General features: G+C 43.3%; 1 protein-coding gene across 1 annotated transcript in view; it reads left to right on the forward strand.

Annotated features, from left to right (window-relative positions):
- The window catches only part of LOC311133963 (chemokine-like protein TAFA-4), a gene marked incomplete at both ends in the record, with an annotated part of 47,042 nt that overhangs the window by 15,168 nt on the left and 7,126 nt on the right, over positions 1–24,748 (forward strand). Inside the window, one exon of the mRNA XM_084167592.1 lies at positions 6,278–6,433. Coding sequence (XP_084023718.1) covers positions 6,278–6,433 — 156 coding nt within the window. The remainder of the gene's footprint in view (positions 1–6,277; positions 6,434–24,748) is intronic.

Raw genomic sequence — 24,748 nt, forward strand, 5'->3', positions numbered from 1 at the left:
ACAAGTTATTAAACCCGTTCACAGGGTTGGTTATTCCTGGAGACTCCTTTGGTGTCTAGAGAGTTAGGTAAATCAGCTTTTAATTTCCTTGCACCTTACGTGTGGAATGATTTACAATACACTTGAAAATAGGTGGAATTGGTGCCACTAGGGCATTTCAGACGGTTGTTATGGGACCTTTTTACTGAAGAATGTGTCTGTTTTTTATGATTGTGTTTTGCTTTTTGTGTATTGTTGTGTATAATAATGTCAATTTTTTGTGTATATGAATGTCTAGTTTAATGTGTTTATTGTATTTTGATGTGTGTCGTGATGCTATACAGGGCTCATCTGGAAAAGAGACCTTGGTCTCACCATTGACTCCATGTCAAAGTAAAGGTTAAATAATAAATAAATAAAAATGTGTCATCCCCCAAATATGGCCATTGGAAGCCTTGATAGTTGCATCCCTCCTCAGGGAACGGCCTGCTGACAGCTGACAACAGGGTGGCATTTTTTAAATGTGCTGCTCTAGAGTTCCATGGCCCAGTAGACTCACCTGGGGACAGGGGGAAGTACACGCTAGTTTTTATTAAAGTCTGGGAGACTTTTAGAGGGAGGAGAGAGCATGAGTTTTGAAGTGAGTACAGTCAATCCAATCCAATCAGTGACCCCTGATAATATGCTATATGATAACCACTTTGACCGAGCCAGCAATTCTGCCGGCTTCAGAGCGAAGTGGAATCCCATTAGGCACCGCATTATTTTTGAGTTTGCATTTCACACAAAATAATGGAAAGGAGTGCGTAATTATATGCCACGTGCACTTGTTTATGTCGAATTTTGAGACTTGACACATGTAAAATAAAATGTTTAACTGTTACTGAGGTTTATATCTTGTAAAACGACAGGGGGGATTTGTTAATGGGAATTTCATGCTCATTTTATTGTTTAAAAGTGGAACATGAATTACATCATTCAAGTCACGAGTATGTCCTGAAGTTGATGGGTTTATTGATCCCCTCGCCACTCTCTGAAAGTCAACCTCAGAGTTTCATCAGCAACACGTTACAACGGTGGTTTGGGATAACCCATTGCAGATTTTTCCAGCTGAAAAATAATCTAATATTTCTAAAGACATGCACATTTTGATGCGGACACACATTCCACAGTTGTAGATGTTAGAAATTTCTGAACATTTGCTCACAAATCATTCTATATTTGTTTAAATTGTGGATTTATTTGTGAGCTATGTTGAATATATTTACGGATCATGGATTTATTTGTGACTTATGCTGAATATACAGTACCAGTCAAAAGTTTGGACACACCTACTCATTCAATGGTTTCTCTTTATTTTAATTATTTTCTACATTGTAGAATAGTAGTGAAGACATCAAAACTATGAAATAACACATATGGAATCATGTAGTAACCAAAAAAGTGTTAAACAAATCAAAATATATTTTATATTTGAGATTCTTCAAAGTAGCCTCCCTTTGCCTTGATGACAGCTTTGCACACTCTTGGCATTCTCTCAACCAGCTTCATGAGGTAGTCACCTGGAATGCATTTCAATTAACAGGTGTGCCTTCTTAAAAGTTAATTTGTGGACTTTCTTTCCTTCTTAATGCCTTTGAGCCAATCAGTTGTGTTGTGATAAGGTAGTGGGGTATACAGAAGATCGCCCTATTTGGTAAAAGACCAAGTCCATATTATGGCAAGAACAGCTCAAATAAGCAACTCATCCCAAACCATCTAAATTTGGTTGAGGTCGGGTGATTGTGGAGGCCAGGTCATTTGATGCAGCACTCCATCACTCTCCTTGGTCACATAGCCCTTACGCAGCCTGGATGTGTGCTTTAAGGTCATTGTCCTGTTGAAAAACAAATGATAGTCCCACTAAGCCCAAACCAGATGGGATGGCGTATCACTGCAGAATGCTGTGGTAGCCATGCTGGTTAAGTGTGCCTTGAATTCTAAATAAATCACAGACAGTGTCACCAGCAAAGCACCCCCACACCATAACACCTCCTACTCCATGTTTATGGTGGGAAATACACATGCGGAGATCATCCGTTGACCACACCGCGTCTCACAAAGCCATGGCGGTTGGAACCAAAAATCTCAAATTTGGACTCATCAGGCCAAAGGACAAATTTACACCGGTCTAATGTCCATTGCTCATGTTTCTTAGCCCAAGCAAGTCTCGTCTTCTTATTGGTGTCATTCAGTAGTGGTTTCTTTGTAGCAATTCAACCATGAAGGCCTGATTCACACAGTATCCTCTGAACAGTTGATGTTGAGATGTGTCTATTACTTGAACTCTATGAAGCATTTATTTGCGCTGCAATTTCTGAGGCTGGTAACTCTAATGAACTTATCCTTTGCAGCAGAGGTTACTCTGGGTCTTCCATTCCTGTGGCGGTCCTCATGATAGCCAGTTTCATCATAGCGCTTGAAGGTTTTTGCGACTGCACTTGAAGAAATGTTCCGTATTGATTGACCTTCATGTCTTAAAGTAATGATGGACTGTTGTTTCTCTTTGCTTATTTGAGCTGTTCTTGCCATCATATGAACTTGGTCTTTTACCAAATAGGGCGATCTTCTGTATACCCCCCTACCTTATCACAACACAACTGATTGGCTTCCTCATTAAGCTGGTTGAGAGAATGCCAAGAGTGTGCAAAGCTGTCATCAAGGCAAAGGGTGGCTTTTTTGGTTATTCCATGATTCCATATGTGTTATTTCATAGTTTTTATATCTTCACTATTACTCTACAATGTAAATAATAGTAAAAATAAAGAAAAACCCTGGAATGAGTAGGTGTGTCCAAACTTTTGACTGGTACTGTATATTGGTAATAACAGTGGTCATCTCCCTCTTATAAGCAGGACTCATATTGCATCTCTTATGTAATGACCATAGTAAAAGATAATGTCCGAGCTCAGGGAGCTCACAACTGATACTATATCAAACTCCATGGCTGTTCTTTCAATACTAGTTGTCTGTCACAAGCTGCATAAACATTGTTATTGTATGAATAGCACACGTTGGTCTTTGTTCAAAGTGTCTGTTATTGTAACACATTGAACTGTGCCCAGGTAGCTGCTACAGTTATGATACCAGGGCATTATTCAAGCCACAATTAACAGAAACAGACAAAAAGAGAGGATTTGTGTTAGAATGAGAAGTGTTTCTCTGTGCTTGAGCGTAAGCGTGTGTGTACGTATGTGAGAGAGTGTGTTTTTTCCTCCTTGACAAACACTGATTTGCGGTCACAGTGAGTGGGTTTTATTGGGGATAGATTTGCGTATAAATGAGGTCCCTGCATAGGACCACTCAGCAGTACAAACAACCTGTTAAATTAGAATACATCTGTGGACAGGGCCTGATTTGGGCCTGTTAAACACAGATAATGTCAACCTGATTGATGGGCTGTGCAGGATAGGACCGTTCACAGCCGAGTTGGAGAGAGAATGGAGAGGAAGAGTGGGAGTGCAGGATAAGAAGGTAGGGTGTGATGGGAGTGGGGGAGAGGAAGGTAGGGTGTGATGGGAGTGGGGGAGAGGAAGCGAGAGTAGGGTTGAGGATGGGGATGGGGAGAAGAATAGTGCAGGGATGGGAGGGGACGAATGGGTAGATGGAAAACAAGGGAGATGGTAGAGAGGGGTTAGAGGTGTGGAAGAGGAGGATGTGGATGTGACGGGGGAATGGGGAAGATAATAATATTTACTCAAACAGGGTTAGTTCATATGGAAGACAAGGTAAACATGTGTGAGGCAGTGGAGCCATTTTGTGATGTTCCTCCATTTTACAAGAGCAAATATATCCAGACTTATTATGTTTATTCTTAGTCATTCAGATTTTATGAATTAAAGTCCTTATCGGTTCAATTCTGTAATTGTCTTGGATGGAGCTCATGTTGTTGTTGTGCTGTGGCTGCAGTCTGTGTCTGTCCCCGGCATCGACTGAGCTCCCTCAGACAGAGACAGCAAATGTTTGGCCTTTCGTAGCAGACATGCTAGTCAGTTATTGACAGGGTAAAGACAGACTTTTTTATAAATTGCACATGGTCCGGGCCGCTTCTGTCTGTCAGAATACATCAGTCGGCTGGCTGCTCCATCAGTTCAAGTTAGTGCTGCTTAGTTTGCCGCCCAGCAAACACTTGCTTGGCTGCCACAGGAATAGAATCCCTTAGCCATGCTTGAAATGTATTTTTCTTTCAGCCTGAGCTGAGGTTTATTACGTTAATACTGCCATAACACCACTTTAAGATCCTGAACAAGACGGTTCAAGCAGAGCGCTGGGATATTAGTTCCAATGCTCTCAGATACTGCTGTGACTTCTCTGACTCAAGCCACTGTCCCAGAATCATCCTTACAGATCAGGGACAGTCAAGACAAGAGGTTACTTTATAGTTACAGCAGTAGTTCTTAAAAAGATATGCATACATTATGGAATACTCTACTTTGCCTCTACACCCTGGTAACACTCAGAAGTTCAGGTTTACTTTCCTCTCCTATGGTCGGATTTAGACTCGTGCAGTATAGATTGGTGGATGAGTAAAATACTGTAGAGAGAAAAATGAATGGATAAGAGAGAGAGAGAGAGAGAGAGAGAGAGAGAGAGAGAGAGAGAGAGAGAGAGAGAGAGATGCTGCTCTGACCCTGTGACCTCATTATGCCACCAGGAGGCAGTGTGCTCTTTGTTCTCCTTACTGCCTGTGACAGATCCCCCCACCCCCAGCTCCCTGCATCACACACGCACACACACACATCGTCTCTCTCTCTCTGCTTCACTTTGCTCGTGGTAGCATCACACTAACAAGATGCTTGTTTTTTGGATGGGGGCACTAGCTATCCCTGTCTTTACCCAGGCATTGGTATGCAGACTGTGGTACAGGATGCCACACTAACAAGGGGATGGTTTTTGAAGGAAATTTTGTTTTTGAGATAGATGGAAGAAATTGGATGGTGTGTGTGTGTGACTGCATTATTAAGTAGATAGTGCATACTGACAAAGACGCCCTCACTATTGACTAGATTTCTTTGTCTCAGCAGCATTCCTTATTTCTTCAATTTCTCCATGCTCCAAGTATGGTTTCTTTTTTTTCCCTGCCTGGGATATATATATGTGTGTGTGTGTGTATGTGTGTGCATGTGTAGGGATAATCCACCAGCTCCCTGTGCCACTGCGGAAATGAAAACAGGGGGATGAGGCGGAGAAGTGCCCTGTGAGAGCGAGGGATCATTGAGAGGGCTCTCTGAAGAAGAGAACAAGCAAACTTTAAATCAGGAAGGATGAGAGGGGCCTCGGCCTGCCGAAGCGTGTGTGTGTGTGTGTGTGTGTGTGTGTGTGTGTGTGTGTGTGTGTGTGTGTGTGTGGTTAGCCTACTAATGTCATTCAACTTAGGGTTGAGCATGAAAAGTTTGGAACTTTTAATCAAGTCTGACTTTACAGTAGATGTAACATACTGTAAGTGGGTTTCTTTGGAACATTTACAGAGTTTGCATCCCACAGTCAAACATATGCCTCTTGTGTTGTCCCACAAATGCATGTTTAAACATATTGAGTGCGGACTACTATAAACCCACACAAGACATCTGTGTAGAAATGAAAACTGCTGAAAGTTACATTCATCAATAAGAAATAGCCACCAGGGAATTAAATCCATGGAGTTAAACAGAAGAGTAAAACTGTTGAGCTTCATTATGTGGAGGTTGGTGTATTGTGTTGTTCCAAGATGCTTTGGGTGGAACTCCAGCAGAGAGCAGCACAGAGCTCCAGATGCTTGTTAAATGCTGCCTCATGCAATATGGATGCTGCTTCTCTACTGCTATCAGGTGGTTAATTATGACTAAGAGAATTCCACTGAAAACTAAGCTTTTGTTTGTTTATTTACTTATTTAAATAACGTTAATGGGATTTTCTTTACAAGATAACCCTGCACACAATGAAAAGGCAGGCTTTTAATGTTAATGATGCCATGGAGCTGAGAAAGGATCAAAATGTTGGCATAAATGTATAGTCTTGTATTGAAAGTGAAACTGTCTGCATCTTTAGAATAATTCCTGGTGTTTATACAACTGTAAATAATTCAGCAGTTTTTTTCTATTGTATAAACTCTGAATTCTCAAGTGTGGCTTTTTCCTTTCTTGTATTTTAAGAAGCTGCTGTTTTTAAATGCATATATTGAAATACCACTGTACTACTGCAACCACATTGAATACTACAACCTCTCTCTCTCTCTGTCTCTCTCTCTCTCTCTGTCTCCCTCCCTCTCTCTGTCTCTCAGCCTCCTACCAGGTGAAGCAGGGGACCTGTGAGGTGGTGGCCATCCACCGCTGTTGTAATAAGAACAAGATTGAGGAGCGCTCTCAGACCGTCAAGTGCTCCTGTTTCCCAGGCCAGGTCGCTGGCACAACCAGAGCCAGGCCCTCCTGTGTGGAAGGTAAACTTACATTGTGTGTGATCTGAAGAAGATCCTTGCAGGATCGAAACGTTGTTTGTTTATTAATAAAGGTACGTGGTGGAGCCTATGAGTGTGCGGGCTATATTTCTTTCATACCGGCCCTGCACCCCACTAAAGGCAGCGCACAATTGGCCCAGCGTCGTCCGGGTTTGGCCGTTGTAGGTCGTCATTGTAAATAATAATTTGTTCTTAACTGACTTGCCTAGTTAAATAAAGGTTAAATAAAGAAATAAATAAAAATAAAAAGGATATGCGTGTGATCACGCTTGACTACTGTGTGTGTGTGTGTGTGTGTGTGTGTGTGTGTGTGTGTGCATGTGTGCATGTGTGCATGTGTGCATGTGTGCATCTGGCACAGGAGGTTGGTGGCACCTTAATTGGGGAGGACAGGCTCGTGGTAACGGCTGGAGCGAATACAGTGTAATGGTATCAAATACATCTAACACATGGTTTCCATTTGTTTGATGCCATTCCATTTGCTCCGTTCCAGCCATTATTTTGAGCCGTCCTCCCCTCAGCTGCCTCCGCTTGCATGTGGGTGTCATTTATTTAAATTTTTTTGTACATGGATATATCCAATGTATACCAATGTAGTTTTAGAAGCTGCTCTGACAGCTGTGTTTGAAGGACTTGTTGAAATATTTACCACACAGCCAGACATAGCCACTTCCTGCACGGACAGGAAGCTGGCACAAGCTCTAATAGTCTCACAAAGTGCTTCATGATAAAGTGGGTGTGGATTTCTCTGTGGTGCAGTCTGTCCTGCTTATAGTAGATTGTGTAACATTAAAGGTTAGGGCCACATCAGACTAATGCAGGTAATGGAGGATCACTCTGCAGTGTCACCTTCCTTCTCTTATCCTCTAGAGGAATATGAAAGGAGAGGGAAATATACTACATCTGGCAGCCTCTGAAGGTTTGGCCCAAGGCCTGAAATAGAAAAAACACAATTTAAAAGGGATTATTTCATTTGGGAAAGCATTCCATTTCACATCTATTCAGGCCTTTCGACCATATATCAGATGGTAATAGATATATATATATATATATTTTTTTTTTTGTTCCCTCGCACTTTGTCATATCTCTAGACTCAACATTGTTGAATCAGGTTTCCACAAATAAAACCCTTAGTAAAATAGATTATATTTCATTATAAAAAAGATTGTGGGTGTTTGTGTGTGTGTATGTGAGAGAGACAGAGAGAGAGAGAGAGAAAGAGAGAGAGAAAGATGGAGAAATGGAGCAAGAGAGTGCAAGGCCAGGCGTTATGAAGGGGATGGTGTTGTCTTAGCGACGATAGAGAGAGAAAACCCAGGAGTCATTTTGATCGACTTTACATTGCCTGTCCGCTCAGGATGGAGAGACAGAGCCTCTGAGTGTCAACTGACCCTCATCAGACAGGCCTCCCCTTCTCCCTTCTCCCTATCCTCTGACACACACACACACACACACTCCAGATGAATCAAATAGAACAGAGACAGACCTGCAGGGACTGGTGAAGTAACCTCAGGCTCAAGCTTTAATTTCTCTGTTTAGCTTCTTCCATGTCTCTCTCTCCTGTTCTTTAGTTTCTAAGAAATAGGTTGTTCTGCGCTGGTCAGTGCAGACTGAACTTCAGGTCACAGAGCTGCTTTATGTCTCAGATACAGATGTGGAGACCTTGGATGGCATTGTACTATATAAGAATAACAAAAGTATAGTAATGATGGGAGATTTTTACAGTGAAGCAACTTACAGTAAAGTACAGTTGTTATTTGTAAATTATGTACTTTTTTATGACAAACTACCATAACATTGTCAATGTTCAACATAAACTATTGCATAGGGACCACACTATGTATGTGGTCATATGAATGCATTTTCTCAGAGTGTCTGCTAAATGACTAAAATGTCAATGTATCCATTTTCACTCACCTTAAACCAGTGCTTCTCAATTATTTTCTGTTACGCCCCCCCTAGGAAGAAGTAAACATTTCGCGCCCCCCAACTCTCCGCCGCGACTGTAAATAGTATCATTTGTCTATAAAATTGTTATAAGTACACCTCTGCATAACATTGTATCCTTATTAACATTAAAGAAAACAAAAAAAACAAAAAAGAAAGAAATATAGATCAACTTACAACAAAGTATAACTTTATTAACATTGTTTTTTAGTCTGTAACAGAAAAGACTTAAAGTGCATCAATTTGCCTGAAATTAAAAAAAAATGTAAATCCTTATTTAAACTGTAAACATTATTGGACCACTTGATACTGAAAAATAAAATTCAATATAATCAAGAAATAATAATACATTCAAATTGATCAGCAACATTAACTAAAGAGCACAATATATGAAACACTTTGACCTATAAAACAAAAATGAATAAAGCAATTTGTGCTGATTTTTAAAAAATCAAAATGAGGAAGTCAGGATTAATGGCTACAATGAGCACGTTTTGCAGTGCACAGCTTTTCGAAGCGGGGTTTGAAGCATGATACTGGAACTCTCAGCTCCTGCTAAATGTTTAGCTGGGACCTGTACTTGATCTTCAGTGCAGCAACAGCAGAGAAGCCAGTCTCACAAAGATAAGATGTTGCAAAAGGAAGAAGAATGCCCATGGCCCTCTGCCCTAAGAGTGGATACTGCCTCTCTACACTCAGCCAGAATTCACTCAGTGTCTGTGATGTGAACCTCAGTCTCAACGTGGAGTCAGACGTCATGTCAATGAACTGGCGCATTGAAAAGATCTCTCACCCAGTCATATTGGGAAGTGTTTTCAGGGAAGTACTTTTTAAAGAATCCCATCAGTGATGAAATATGCTCCTTAATTTATGGAATCACTGAGGTGGCATCATAGTCAGTAGTGTCAACAAATTCATGCAGGTTCTCGAATGAATCAGTATTTCCTTCATCAAGTCGCTTGCCCCACATTGCAAGCTTTCGAGTGAAAGAGCTGATCTTGTCTGTGACCTGAGGGAGGTGTTTATCTTCCCTCGAAGCTGTAGATTTAGTTCATTTAGCTTTCCAAATATGTCACTCAGGTAGGCCAGTTTTGTCAGGAAGTTCTCATCACTAAATTTGTCTGCGAGGTCATACTTGTGCTCCTGCTCCAAAAACATTATTATCTGCTCTCTGAGCTCAAAAACTCGGGACAATACTTTTCCTCATGACAGCCACCTCGCTTCACTGTGAAACAGCACAGCTTGATGTTCAGCTCCCATCTCCTCACAGATAGCAGAGAAGACTCTTGTTTTTAGTGGTCTGGTCTTTATAAAATTGACTACACCTACAATGTCTGTCATAACCTCACTTAATTCAGAGGAAAGGTGCCTTGATGCCAGTGCTTCTCTGTGTATAACACAGTGTGTCCACTCAGCATTAGGTGAGGCCTTCTTGATGAGTGCCCAAAGTCCTTTTCTCATCCCTGCCATGGTCTGTGCACCATCACTGCAAACACCAATGCAGTTCTCCCACTTTAGCCCATTCTCAGTCAGGAAGCAGTCCAGCATTTTGAATAGCTCTTCAGCTGTGGCTCTGTCTGTGACATATTTACAAAAAAGTAGATCCTCACACAGGGAGTTTGTCATGTCAAAACGTACATAAGCGATAAACAAACAGTCTTTGTTGCTGTCAGTTGCTTCATCGAACTGTAAGGCAAAACGTTTGTCTTTGAGTTTATCTACCAGTTGTTCTTTAAGATCGTTAGCAATGTCATTTATATTTATCATTGGACAGAGGGATAGTTTTTATTTTTGCAGCACTTGCGTCATCCAGCATGACAGAGACCATGTCTAATGCTGCAGGCAGTATCAGCTCCTCTGCTATGGAGTGGGGCTTTTTGCACTGAGCAATTTGGTACGCCACCTTATATGATGCTAACAGCGCTCGCTGGTTTACTGAAGTAGCATTCACAAAGCGGGACGATTGTTGGCAATATTCGGCACGTTTTCGCTGAAAAAACTCAAGCAGCTTATCAGCGTGATTGGGGTGTAATGTCTTTAAGTGACGCCTTAATTTATTTGGCTTCATGCTGTCCGCTGCCAACATTTTTAGACACAGTAAATACCGGTCTTTCCTCGTCTCCCACCGTAGTCACAGTGAAGCCAAGCGCTACATACGCTTCGTCATATTTCCTCGTCTTAGCTTTCGGGAGACTTACATTTGTCTCATTATCTCCGTCTCTCTCCGCCTTTCTTTTCATCCCTGTTAAATATTTTTCCATGATGTCTCTTAAGGGTGCTGTGTGCTCTTGTTCGGTGCAAAAAAAACCTACTCCCTGCGGCAAAAAAAAGCATGTTCCCCGGGGTCACACGCGCCCCCCCTGGCATCGCTCCGAGCCCCCCCAGGGGGGCGCGCCCCACTATTTGAGAAGGGCTGCCTTAAACACATGAGATACAGTTCCTGTGACTGACCAATAGAGGGCACTGTTCACCAGTCATGTGTCTTATACGAGCCTGCTAGTACCTAAGGCTAGGGAGCAGCCAGAGTTTTCTCATGTATCTTTCGGGGGGGTTTCTGATAGGAAACATAATAAATATAAATAATATAACTATTTTTTTAAAAGTATCTTAGATATTGGTTTAGAACCAAAGCCTACAAAAAGGAGAATTCTGGAGAAAGCTGCAAAGCCCTGAAAAAATACACGTACAGTACATTCAACACACAGAAAAGCCCTTACCCCTCACTACATCCCACGTGTCTAACCCTCCTAACATAAAAAAATGCCCTAGAGAGCTATTCCACTGCAGACATATCTATTAAAACGTCATTAGAGTACTGCGAGGCACTGTGTCCTCTCAGGCAATGGACAGAGAGAGGTTCTTTCCAGTATCCTCCATTTTGTTCTGGTTTAGTCCCTCTGGGGTAGCTCTCTCTATGAGGGAGCTGACTGGACTGAAGAGGAGCCCTGAGGACTCTACTGTGCTGCTGTGTTTAACGCTGACCCTCAGGTGGGGTCAGGGGTCTCAGAGAGAGCCTTCTGGGGGCCATCTGCCCACTGAATAATGCACTGTTGCAACAACAATTTACAAACTGCAAAATAGCCATAGACATGTAACAGTGCAAGTCTTTTTTTAAATCTCTCAATCTCATTCCCTCCCTAAATGTATGTAGGCCTATATGGTTAGATAGATAATGACTGTAAAGGTGAAGAGCAGTAAAAATATGTCTTGTTTACCACATTCACAATGTAGATACTGTCTCCACTGGGTGAGTGGCACATCACTCTCAATCACAGTCCTGGCCTAAAAGCTCAGAGCTATAAAGTATCCAGGCAGAATGATGTCCCTACTGTCACCAGCCAGATGGCCATTCCTCCCCTTTTATTTTAATACCAGTGATGAGTGTGGTAAGGTTTAGATGAGGGACATCTCCATTGACCATAAAATACATCAATTTCCAACAGCAATTCATTGCAAAGACATTCTGAAAAAACATATTATTGAGAGAGGTGTGATGAGTCACAGCACCCAGTAATGGAGCAGACCATTCATCACACCTCTCTCAATAATATGCATTTTGAGAATGTATATTATACAGAGTCCAGTGAATGGAACGGCCTGATTTCAGTCTTAACTCAATTTTGACCAAAAGTGTAGTTACTGCCTTTTGCCTTTGTAGGGCAGAATGTTGTGCTCCATTACTGGGTATTGTGAAGTCATTATCATTATCATAAAGACCAATGGCTGACATTTTCCTGAATTACTGCATCAGCATCTCACTGCTTTTTCCCTCTCCTCTTTTCGTCTCTTTTTCGGTAGAGGTTCATCTTGAAGCACATTCCCTTCAGGCTTTATATGGGAATTACTGGAGATTGTCTTTAGCTGTGTGATGGATAATAAAGGCTGTGTTGGAGTTAGAAGCAGAGAGTGGAACGTCCCCTGATGACTTCCTTCTTGCTGTGCAGCTCTTAGATTCAGTCTGTGGAGTGGAATTCATAATGGCCAATAAGCAGTGGGGATGTCCACGTGGAGAGGTGGGCGCTCGGTGCCTGCACTGGAATATACTACATTATTATACAACATTAACCTGTGTCAATGTCAGCTTTACCAACCTGAGTCAATATGGGTCTAAATCAGGCCATTTCAGGTGGTGCAGGGTGGGATAGGAGAGGCAGGCATAATCTAACAGAACGGCGTAAATGGATTTAAATTGTTATTGCTGAGTTTGGCCTCCGATGGGGGGGAACTCGTCTTAAGGTGCTGTGTTATTGAGCTCTCCACTGGAGTGGGGTTAATTCAACTGGATAGGCTGTGCGACAGAGTTAGAGTTAGAGTGTGTTTGTTTCTGTGTGTGTGTGGTGTTGTGAGTGTAAATCTGAGCAAGCATCTACTTTCTATACCCATGTGAGGTGCTATCTTTTTCTGTGTTGTGTTTGCTGTTTTCTTGCTAATACTGTATGTTAAGTTCATCTTGATATCTGGCAAGTATATTGTTCAGGTGTGTGTGTGTGTCTGTGTGTGTGTGTGTGTGTGTGTCTGTGTGTGTGTGTGTGTGTGTGTGTGTGTGTGTGTGTCTGTGTGTGTGTATGTCTACGTGCTTGCGTGAGTGCTCGGTGCGTGTGTGTGACACTTGAACACAGATAGGTTTTTACTTAATCATTTCTGAAAGAGATGGATGCTCCTTTTCTGCTACGACTATGCAGTGAGTCCAGTGAAAGGAACGACTTGTACGCCAGGGGGGCTTCTGCTGCTGAATCCTATTTTGGAAGTCAGCCAGTTGTCAATTAAATCCATGCCCTCCGTGTGTGTGTGCATGTGTGCGTCCGTGTGTGTTTGAGCATACAGGTACTCCATATTGCCTTTAAATGTTAATGATGTGGAACGACATAGAACCGTTAGTGTAAAGCTTAGACATCCAACATGTATAGTGCCTCCCACATGCATGCACTGCTCACATATAGTACACATGGGGACTGCTCACATACAATACACATGGGGACTGCTCACATACAGTACACATGGGGACTGCTCACATACAATACACATGGGGACTGCTCACATACAATACACATGGGGACTGCTCACATACAATACACATGGGGACTGCTCACATACAGTACAGTGCACATGGGGACTGCTCACATACAGTACAGTGCACATGGGGACTGCTCACATACAGTACAGTACATGGGGACTGCCGATGTTAATTAGCTGTCAGTTAAATCTGGTGTAACACATCACTTCTCAAATTCTGAGATGTATGTTTTGTTGTACATTGTCCCTACCAAACAAACGCAATAGATAAAACATGTGAACCCCTTGTCCACCCACAAACACACACTCACACATGCACAGACGCAAGCGCGCATAAACACACAGTGGAGGCTGGTGGGAGGAGCTATAGGAGGACGGGCTCATTGTAATGGCTTGAATGGAATAATGGAACGGAGTCAAACATGTGGTTACCATATGTTTGATGTGTTTGATATCGTTCCATTTATTCCATTCCAACCATTACAATGAGCCCGTCCTCCTATAGCTCCTCCCACCAGCCTCCACACACACACACACACAAAAACACGCGCACACACACACACACAAACACGCGCACACACACGCTCGCACACACACACATACACACACACACACACACACACACACACACACACACACACACACACACACACACACACACACACACACACACACACACACACACACACACACATACACACAATACATCTACCCCACTGCCACCACATACTCCCTAGGCCTGTGATGACATATAGACATGCATAATATTACATCATTGTACTCACAGTTCTACCACAGCATTTGTTAAGTATTAATTGATGAACACTCTAAAAGCCTCATGCTTGGTTGCATTTTGTATCATGCCTTTGCAGTCCATTGGGATCAAATTTAGTCAATGTAGCCTTCAGGAAAATACCTAGAATAATATGACTTGTCTGCTGTTATGTTTACAAGACATATAGACGAAAGGGGAGAGGTTGAATAACTCTAACTGAAGTTGAATTGTAAATGATCTATTGCTATTTGTATTTTTATTAAATGCATTACATTACTCAGGTCAAGTAGCCTACATTAGATTTGAATGAACAGAAACATCATGTATTATGTCATGCACATTTTGTTTTGTTTGTGGTAAAAACTAATTATCACACATTATAACTGGAACACAGACGGAAACAGGCCCACTAGCAGCAGATGGGCAACTGTTGTTCTTCCATTCTTTCACCAATAAAGGCCTGTTAGCAGCTAGCAGACAGTAATGAGACAGCCTATATGACAGTGTGTGTGTGTGTGTGTGTGTGTGTGTGTGTGTGTGTACCTTCAGAGAACAATGTCTTGTGAGACTCTCATTTTGTGGCTGTTAACATGTTGTTAGCACAGTGTAACACAAAACACATCAGTTAGGATAGTTTAATCTATGTTGCCATGGGTGATGCTTGTTGTATTTAAAAATATATATATTTTGTAAGTTTCTTTGGGGGGTAAATCAGCTTTAAAATTGCAGTTAGATTTTAAAATTGCAGTTAGATCACTTCCAATCCCCCATATGTTTTTTTATCTCGCAAATATTTCCCTTTATTACTTTCCAACCCCACTACCCCTTCCCTAATTGGAGTAAACTAGTGAACAACAACGCTTAGGCCTCTACTTCCAGCTTATACATACTATATACATTTTATGAACACAGTCAATTTTTACAAGCATTATATTTTGTTTGTTTTTACTCCTGAACTTCCTCAACCCTCAACCTCTCTGATCATTGTCATGATGTCCATCCGGTTTGCTTCTATATGCCATATCTCTCCAACTGTGCTCCTTCACAAAAGCTCTCAACCTATAACCTATATACTTATTATGGACACAGCATGCCCTACATTAGTTATCTTACTGTTATTAGTTGTTGTTAGTTGTTATTAGTCCTATCCTTCAACTCCATTCAACACTTCCCATCTATCTCTTAACACCATCCATATTGGATTTCTATTTGCCATATATTTTTCAACTGTACTGTGATGTTTCACAATAGTTCTGAACCCTTCTATTCTCATTGTTTCTACAGATTGTTAATTTAAAAAATTTTTTTTTGCTAAAAGTATTATTATATTATTGATCGATTGACAATGACTTTTCAGATCACCCAGTAGTGTTATCTGCAGGGTTATCTCCAGGTAAATATTCCAATCCTTCAGCCATTCTTGGACCTGTGACCGAAAACAAGCCACAAATGGACAGTACCAAAACAAATTATCAAATGATTTGGTCTCTTCGCAGCAAAATCTGCAGAGCTGGGAAGATTGTATCCCCCATATAACTAACATTCTATTGGTAGCAAGAATTTTGTATAATAATTTAAACAGAAAAATTCAATGTTTTGAATCTGGCGTCGTTTTGCGTATCAGTTCATAAACACTATGCCATGGAATCGGTACGTCAAAAATCTCTTCCCAACTATTTTGCAATCTATATGGGACGGCTGTCAATCCTTTGGTCCTTAAATGAAACTGGTATACTTTTTTATTTATCACAATTTTCTTTAACCAATTATGTTCTTTAATGCAGGGCCGACAGACGAGTTCCTTACTTTTTCCCCCTTCCACTTCCCTCTTCCATTTTTGCGGTAATGCTGCAATTATTTGGTTGTAATTTTGGGTAGAGCAGACATTTCCATATGTTTTTGTTAGCTGCATGTGCGACGTAACTCCACCAGTCCTACCGATGATATCATATACAAGATTATACCTTTTTAAAACATTTTTTATCAATTAGTATATTTGAGTTTAACAACAATATTTGTTGCATTATTTGTTCTGTCATTTCTGGAGGATTCAATTGAAATTGCAACCAACTTTCTATGGCTTGTTTTTTAAATAGTGATATTTGGGAGATTATTTCCTTTTCAAATAACTGGAAGTGAGAGGTTGTAATCTGAATATAGGGGAAAAGGCCATTATTAAACATGGGGTGAGATAATTTTTACATTACATTTACATTTATGTCATTTAGAAGACGCTCTTATCTTACCAATTTGCTAGAGAACCAGTTCGGATTTAAGTATAACTTTTGTATGTCAACAAATAGTCTTGGAAGGATCCTGCTTGATTCTGTAAGTGGAATTGTTTTAACTTGTAAACTGTGTTAGTTCTGTCTGTCTGTCATAGTTAGTAAGCTACCCAGTCTGCTTAAGAAGCGATTGCTACCCATTCACACTGGACGCAGGTCCAGCCACTTCTTTTGTTCTCTGCAGGTTACAACTCAATAGGAGAGGGAGTGGCTACACTTGTGCTAGGCAATTAGCTTAGTGTTATTAGCACAACCTCTTTGTTCAGCGGCAGCTGTCCCCAAAACAAAAACTATCCCTGAAACAAAGACAGTTCTGCCAAGTTGTTCTGCGGGAGTTAGTCGAGGGAGGCCCTGCTCTCTCGCTTCCCCAGATGTTTAGTTAATTTCATTCCGATCTCTTTTGCATTATTGTAGCCTTTTCTGTAGCCTGTCAACTATGTGTCTGTCTATCCCTGTTCTCTCCTCTCTGCACAGGCCATACAAACGCTTCACACCACGTGGCTTCTACCACTCTAATCTGGTGGTCCCTGCGCGCACGACCCACGTGGAATTCCAGGTCTCCGGCAGCCTCTGGAACTGGCGTTCTGCGGCCAACAAGGCAGAGTTCATCTCAGCCTATGCTACCCTCCAGTCTCTCGACTTCTTGGCGCTGACGGAAACATGGATTACCACAGAAAACACTGCTACTCCTACTGCTCTTTCCTCGTCTGATCATGTGTTCTCGCATACCCCGAGAGCATCTGGTCAGCGTGGCGGAATCCTCATCTCTCCCAAGTGGACATTCTCTCTTTTCCCCCTGACCCATCTGTCTATCTCCTCATTTGAATTCCATGCTGTCACAGTCACTAGCCCATTCAAGCTTAACATCCTTGTAATTTATCACCCTCCAGGTTCCCTTGGAGAGTTCATCAATGAGCTTGACGCCTTGATAAGTTCCTTTCCTGAGGATGGCTCACCCCTCACAGTTCTGGGTGACTTTAACCTGCCGACGTCTGCCTTCGACTCATTTCTCTCTGCCTCCTTCTTTCCACTCCTTTCCTCTTTTGACCTCACCCTCTCACCGTCCGCCCCTACTCACAAGGCAGGCAATACGCTTGACCTCATCTTTACTAGATGCTGTACTTCTACTAATCTCACTGCAACTCCCCTCCAAGTCTCCGACCACTACTTTGTATCCTTTTCTCTCTCGCTCTCCTCCAACACTACTCACTCTGCCCCTACTCAGATGGTAATGCGCCGTCGCAACCTTCGCTCTCTCTCTCCCGCTACTCTCTTCTCTTCCATCCTATCATCTCTTCCCTCTGCTAAATCCTTCTCCCTCCGGTCTCCTGATTCTGCCTCCTCAACCCTCCTCTCCTCCCTTTTTGCATCTTTTGACTCTCTATGTCCCCTATCCTCCCGGCCGGCTTGGTCCTCCCCTCCTGCTCCGTGGCTTGACGACTCATTGCGAGCTCACAGAACAGGGCTCCGGGCAGCTGAGCGGAAAATGGAGGAAAACTAGACTCCCTGCGGACCTGTCATCTTTTCACTCCCTCCTCTCTACTTTTTCTTCCTCTGTTTCTGCTGCTAAAGCCACTTTCTACCACTCTAAATTTTAAGCCTCTGCCTCTAACCCTAGGAAGCTCTTTGCCACCTTCTCCTCCCTGCTGAATCCTCCTCCTCCTCCCCCTCCCTCCTCCCACTCTGTGGATGACTTCGTCAACCATTTTGAAAAGAAGGTTGAAGACATATGATCCTCATTCATTAAGTCAAATGACACCGCTGGTCCTGCTCACACTGCCCTACCCTATGCTTTGACTTCTTTCTCCCCTCTCTCTCCAGATGAAATCTTGCGACTTGTGACGGCCGCCGTCTAACAACCTGCCCGCTTGACTGTATCCCCTCCTTTCTTCTCCAGACCATTTCCTTTCTCTCTTACCTCACCTTGCTCATCCTTGACTGCTGGCTATGTCCTTTCCGTCTTCAAGAGGGCGAGAGTTGCACCCCTCCTCAAAAAACCTACACTCGATCCTTCCGATGTCAACAACTACAGACCAGTATCCCTTCTTTCTTTTCTCTCCAAAACTCTTGAGCGTGCCGTCTCTAGCCAACTCTCCTGCTATCTCTCTCAGAATGACCTTCTTGATCCTAACCAGTCAGGTTTCAGGACTGGTCATTCAACTGAGACTGCTCTTCTCTGTGTCGCAGAGGCTCTCCACACTGCCAAAGCTAACTCTCTCTCCTCTGCTCTTATCCTCCTAGACCTATCTGCTGCCTTTGATACTGTGAACCATCAGATCCTCCTCTCCACCCTCTCCGAGTTGGGCATCTCCGGCGCTGCTCACTCTTGGATTGCGTCCTACCTGACAGGTCGCTCCTACCAGGTGGCGTGGCGAGAATCTGTCTCTGCACCACGTGCTCTCACCATTGGTGTCCCCCAGGGCTCAGTTCTAGGCCCTCTCCTATTCTCTCTATACACCAAATCACTTGGCTCTGTCATATCCTCACATGGTCTCTCCTATCATTGCTACGCAGACAACACACAATTAATTTTCTCCTTTCCCCCTTCTGATAACCAGGTGGCGAATAGTATCTCTGCATGTCTGGCAGACATAGAAGTGTGGATGTCGGATCACCACCTCAAGCTGAACCTCGGCAAGACGGAGCTGCTCTTCCTCCCGGGGAAGGACTGCCCGCTCCATGATCTCTCCATCACGGTTGACAACTCCATTGTGTCCTCCTCCCAGAGTGCAAAGAACCTTGGCCCTGGACAACACCCTGTCGTTCTCTGCTAACATCAAAGCGGTGACCCGATCCTGCAGGTTCATGCTCTACAACATTCACAGAGTACGACCCTACCTTACACAGAAAGCGGCACATGTCCTAATCCAGGGACTTGTCATCTCCCGTCTGGATTACTGCAACTCGCTGTTGGCTGGGCTCCCTGCCTGTGCCATTAAACCCCTGCAACTTATCCAGAATGCTGCAGCCCGTCTGGTGTTCAACCTTCCCAAGTTCTCTCACATCACCCCGCTCCTCCGCACACTCCACTGGCTTCCAGTTGAAGCTCGCATCTACTACAAAACCATGGTGCTTGCCTACGGAGCTGTGAGGGGAATGGCACCTCCTTACCTTCAGGCTCTGATCAGTCCCTACACCCAAACGAGGGTACTACGTTCATCCACCTCTGGCCTGCTAGCCCCCCTACCTCTACGGAAGCACAGTTCCCGCTCAGCCCAGTCAAAGCTATTCGCTTCTCTGGCACCCCAATGGTGGAACAAGCTCCCCCACGACACCAGAACTGCGGAGTCACTGACCACCTTCTGGAGACAATTGAAACCCTACCTCTTTAAGGAATACCTGGAATAGTATAATAGTAATCCTTCCACCCCCCATTTACTACCACTGTCTTTTGTCTAAACTAACACCTGACTTATTTCACCTGCTAGCACTGACTTGTTTAAAGAAATGTACTTATTGTGATCGAGATGTAGTTGTCCCTGATTGCACTGACTTTGCTCACAGCTGCTTGTTTGAAGAAGTGTACTTACTGTGATCAAGATGTGGTTGTCCCACTGGCTATCCTAAGTTGAATGCACCAATTTGTAAGTCGCTTTGGATAAGAGCGTCTGCTAAATGACTTAAATGTAAATGTAAATGTATGACTGAAGCCTTTAGTGATAGGTCTAATGCTTTAATATTTAATAATTTATGTCCTCCGAATTCATATTCATTATATAAATAGGCCTGTTTAATTTTGTCTGGCTTGCCCTTCCAAATAAAATTGAATATTTTTTCTCATATAATTTAAAAAACTGTTCGCTAGGCGTAGGCAAGACCATAAGCAAATAGGTAAACTGGGATAATACTAAAGAGTTAATCAGGGTGATTTTTCCACAAATAGACAGGTAGTTACTTTTCCATGGTAGCAAGATCTTATCTATTTTTGCTAACTTTCGATTAAAATGTATTGGAGTGAGATCATTTATTTCATTTGGGATATGTATTCCGAATACATCCACATCACCATCAGACCATTTTATTGGTAAACTACATGGTAATGTAAAAATTATATTTTTTAGTGATCCAATACGTAATATAATACATTTATCATCATTTGGTTATAATCTAGAGAGGTTAGAAAATGTATCTAGATCCTCTATGAGGCTGTGGAGGGATTCACGTTGTGGATTTAAAAGAAAACATGAATCATCAGCGTACAATGACACCTTTGTTTTTAAGCCCTGGAATTCTAATCCATTGATGTTAATGTTGGATCTGATTTTAATAGCTCACATTTCAATGTCCATAATAAATAGATATGCCGATAGTGGACAACCATGGGTGATACTTTGGTAGGAGAACAGAAAAGAGCAGCTGCAGTTTCATCTTTGTCCACATGATGTCAGAAACATTTCAACACCAATGCTGGCTGGAGTCATGGAAACAAACAGGGACAAAGGAAAGTGTGGTACGATCCAGCTCTGGGTGCTGACGCACGCACGCAGGCACACACACCAACACACACACACACACTTAACCTGATGTTTTGACAGGCAGTATATTCACAGACTGATTGAATCTGTTGTGAGCTGTGACGTGTCAGTGCTGCGGTGGATTGGCATCATCTCTGTCTAATCCTCTAGGCAGCCTTTAGGCATGGCTCCCCACATACCTTATTTAGAAACACCCCCTGAGACAAGCAACAAAGCTAGGGATTTGAGAAGACAACACTAACTTGCTCATTGTCATGGCATTCACAGAAGTCTCTATTACAATACAATTTGATTTGACTTAATAACAACTGCTCTCAACAGACATAGTGATATTTCCTGGAGAAGTTTAGACTAATTTCTGAGTGAAGCTTCAGTAGTCAGATGTTTCATGACACGTGGATTATGGCTTCTGGATGGTAGCTAGCTATAGTAGCGACACACTGCTCTCTGTGAAATAATGGTGGTCATTCTGTCGATAGACTATCAGACTCATCACCAACTGCTGATGAAGAGAGATGGATCTCAGTCACACCTGTCTGTCTCTGGGAGAAGAGATTCTGAAAAATGTGGTTCATATTTCCAGACAGACCCCAAATTAAGTTGCTTTATTTGCACACATCACTGACATGATACATGGATGAGTAAGTGCAGTGCACCTTATGTGGTAGCCTATGATGAACAGATAGGCTATTTGACCCTGCTGGTCATCTACGAACATTTGAACATCTTGAAGAACAATCTGGCCTTAATGGCCATGAACTCTTATCATCTCTACCGGGCTCAACCAGAAGAGGACAGGCCACCCCTCAGAGCCTGGTTCCTCTCTAGGTTTTTTCCTAGGTTCCTGCCTTACTAGGGAGTTTTCTTAGCCACTGTGCTTCTACATCTGCATGGCTTGATCTTTGGGGTTTTAGGCTGGGTTTCTGTAAATGCACTTTGTGTGAACTGCTGATGTAAAACAGGCTTTATAAATAAATTGGATTGATTGATTGAATTAATGACTAGTCCATGTCAGCACCTCTCAGGACTTACCTTTATTACCGTAGTTCATCAGCGCTCCTCTAGGTGTTCTGTTGTTGCTATCCATCCAACAGCCACTGACTGTACCATGACATCATAAGGTATTAGCCACTCCTGTCCATTCTGCAGAATGACAGGCAGGTCTGCGATGTCACAGGACGTGAGATGAAGTCTCTGAGAACTCCAACTCTAATGGCTCTTCTTCAGGCCATGCTCATTAGCTCTAAATAACATGGTGGTAGCGTAAAGCACCACGGCAGACACCATAATGGCAACATTAACGACCATTACACAGTCATTGGTTTTTAGAACCCTTTACTGCCACCGAGCTCGTGCGTCATAACAGCATGTTCTCTGGAGTGCCCTGCCAGGCTAAGCGTAATTTATGGAGGGGACTCTTAGTCTTCATGAAAGGTATCGTCCTCTCGCTCCCTCGTTTATGCTCTCTCTGTTTCTCTTTCTTTCTCTCTGCATCTATCTCTTCCGCACTTTCACCCTCAATTCTCTCTCTCTCTCTCTCTCTCTCTCTCTCTCTCTCTCTCTCTCTCTCTCTCTCTCTCTCTCTCACTTACTCACTCTCTCTCTTTTGTTCTCTCTCTTTCTTTCTCGCTTTCTTTCTATGCATTCATTCACTCCCTCACTCATTGGAAAGAAGCAGTCTTGGTGAACTCCTCCAGTCATCTCTATCTCTCTCAGTCGGGGGTTCTTACACGACGCTTGAGAGGATTTGCTCATGACTTTTGCATAATTCCATTTAAAGCCCATTTTGCTGCAGATTTCACCCCCTTCTCTTCCCTTTGTGAGGAACAATGTGCTGTAAAACAGGACCTGATGGGAGACTCCCTCTAAACCACAATAATTTGCCTCTTCTAATTGATTGGCTTATCAAAGTTGGATTCGTACTCGAGAGTACACACCATGACTCCCTCATTCCCCCATCGCAGTAGTGAAGAAGGAAGAATAGCTAGATGGATGGAAACAGATCTTCCTGCCTGGTTTTAGCCGTCTAGACATCTAGATAGGAGGTCAGATGGGATGGATCACTGATTGGCCTGAGAGGGTGGACAGTACAAGGCAGAGCAGTATGAGTAGACAATCAGATTGAGAGGAAAAAGGTCTTTGCATAGAAGTAAAGATCTGTGTCAGTGCCTATTGTGCTGATATTTATAGGTTAACCTCTTAAGGATCGGACCCTTTCTTTCAATTTTAGCCTAAAATGACATACCCAAATCTAACTGCCTGTAGCGCAGGACCTGAAGCAAGGATATGCATATTCGTGATACCATTTGAAAGGAAACGCTTTGAAGTTTGTGGAAATGTGATATTAATGTAGGAGAATATAACACATTAGATCTGGTAAAAGATAATACCATTATTTATTTATTTTTTTCATCTTTGAAATGCAAGAGAAAGGCCACAATATAATATTGCAGTTTTGGCGCAATTTAGATTTTGGCCACTAGATTGCAGCAGTGTGTTTGCAAAGTTTCAGATTGATCCAGTGAAGCATTGCAATACTGGTGTCATGCCCTGGCTCTGGGGACTCTTATATGTTGAGCCAGGATGTTAGTTTCTATGTTTAGTGTTCTATGTTCATGTTCTAGTTCATGTGTTTCTTTGTTGGCCGGGGTGGTTCCCAATCAGAGGCAGCTGTGGCTTGTTGTCTCTGATTGGGAACCATACTTAGGCAGCCTGTTTTGCACTTGTCATTTGTGGGATCTTGTTCCGGAGAGGTTTGTGTTTTGTTAACCTTAGGACTTCACGTATCGTTTTGTTGTTTTGTTGTAGTGTATAAAGTACTCATTAAAAGATGTACGCATATCATGCTGCGCCTTGGTCCGTTGCTTACGACGAGCGTGACAGAAGATCCCACCAATTAAGGACCAAGCAGCGTGTCCAGGAGCAAACGCCGGAGGTAACGCTAGTGGATGTCCTCCTCGGTTGGGGGAAGATCACTGAGGAGGAGGCCGTCCGCTACCGGAGGGCGATGAGGGAGGATGTCCAGGCAGGAGAGGAGAAGCGGCGCCAACCGGGCCGTCGTCGGACAGGCGAGAGGCAACCCCAAGAAAATTATTTGGGGGGGCAAACGGCATGGACGACGGGGCTGCTGGAAGCAGCTACAGGGCGAGTTTGTGGACTAGGAGAGGAGGCCACCAGGTTACGGGGGCCATTGGTCAGGAGGGAGAAGGAGAGTGTGGAGGCGAGAGGAACTGAGTAGGCAGCAGAGGGAGCGGAGGTTTATGAGGAAACCCAGTCCCGCTCCTCGCACCAAGCAAGTGGTGTGTGTCACCAGTCCGGTCCGGCCCGTTCCTGATTCCCGCACAAGGCCAGTGGTGTGTGTTCCCAGTACGGTCAGGCCCGTTCCTGCTCCCCGCACTAAGTTAGTGGTGCGTGTTCCCAGTACGGCCCAACCCGTTCCTGCTCCCCGCACTAAGTTAGTGGTGCGTGTTCCCAGTCCGGCCCGACCCGTTCCCGCTCCCCGCACTAAGTTAGTGGTGCGTGTTCCCAGTCCGGCCCGACCCGTTCCTGCTCCCCGCACTAAGTTAGTGGTGCGTGTTCCCAGTACGGCCCAACCCGGTTCTGCTCCCCGCACTAAGTTAGTGGTGCGTGTTCCCAGTACGGCCCAACCCGTTCCCGCTCCCCGCATTAAGTTAGTGGTGCGTGTTCCCAGTACGGCCCATCCCGTTGCTGCTCCCCACACTAAGTTAGTGGTGCGTGTTCCCAGTACGGCCCAACCCGTTCCTGCTCCCCGCACTAAGTTAGTGGTGCGTGTTCCCAGTAC

The sequence above is a fragment of the Coregonus lavaretus genome (genome assembly GCF_964263955.1).
Source record: "Coregonus lavaretus genome assembly, chromosome: 8".
In the NCBI taxonomy this organism is placed as follows: domain Eukaryota; kingdom Metazoa; phylum Chordata; class Actinopteri; order Salmoniformes; family Salmonidae; genus Coregonus; species Coregonus lavaretus.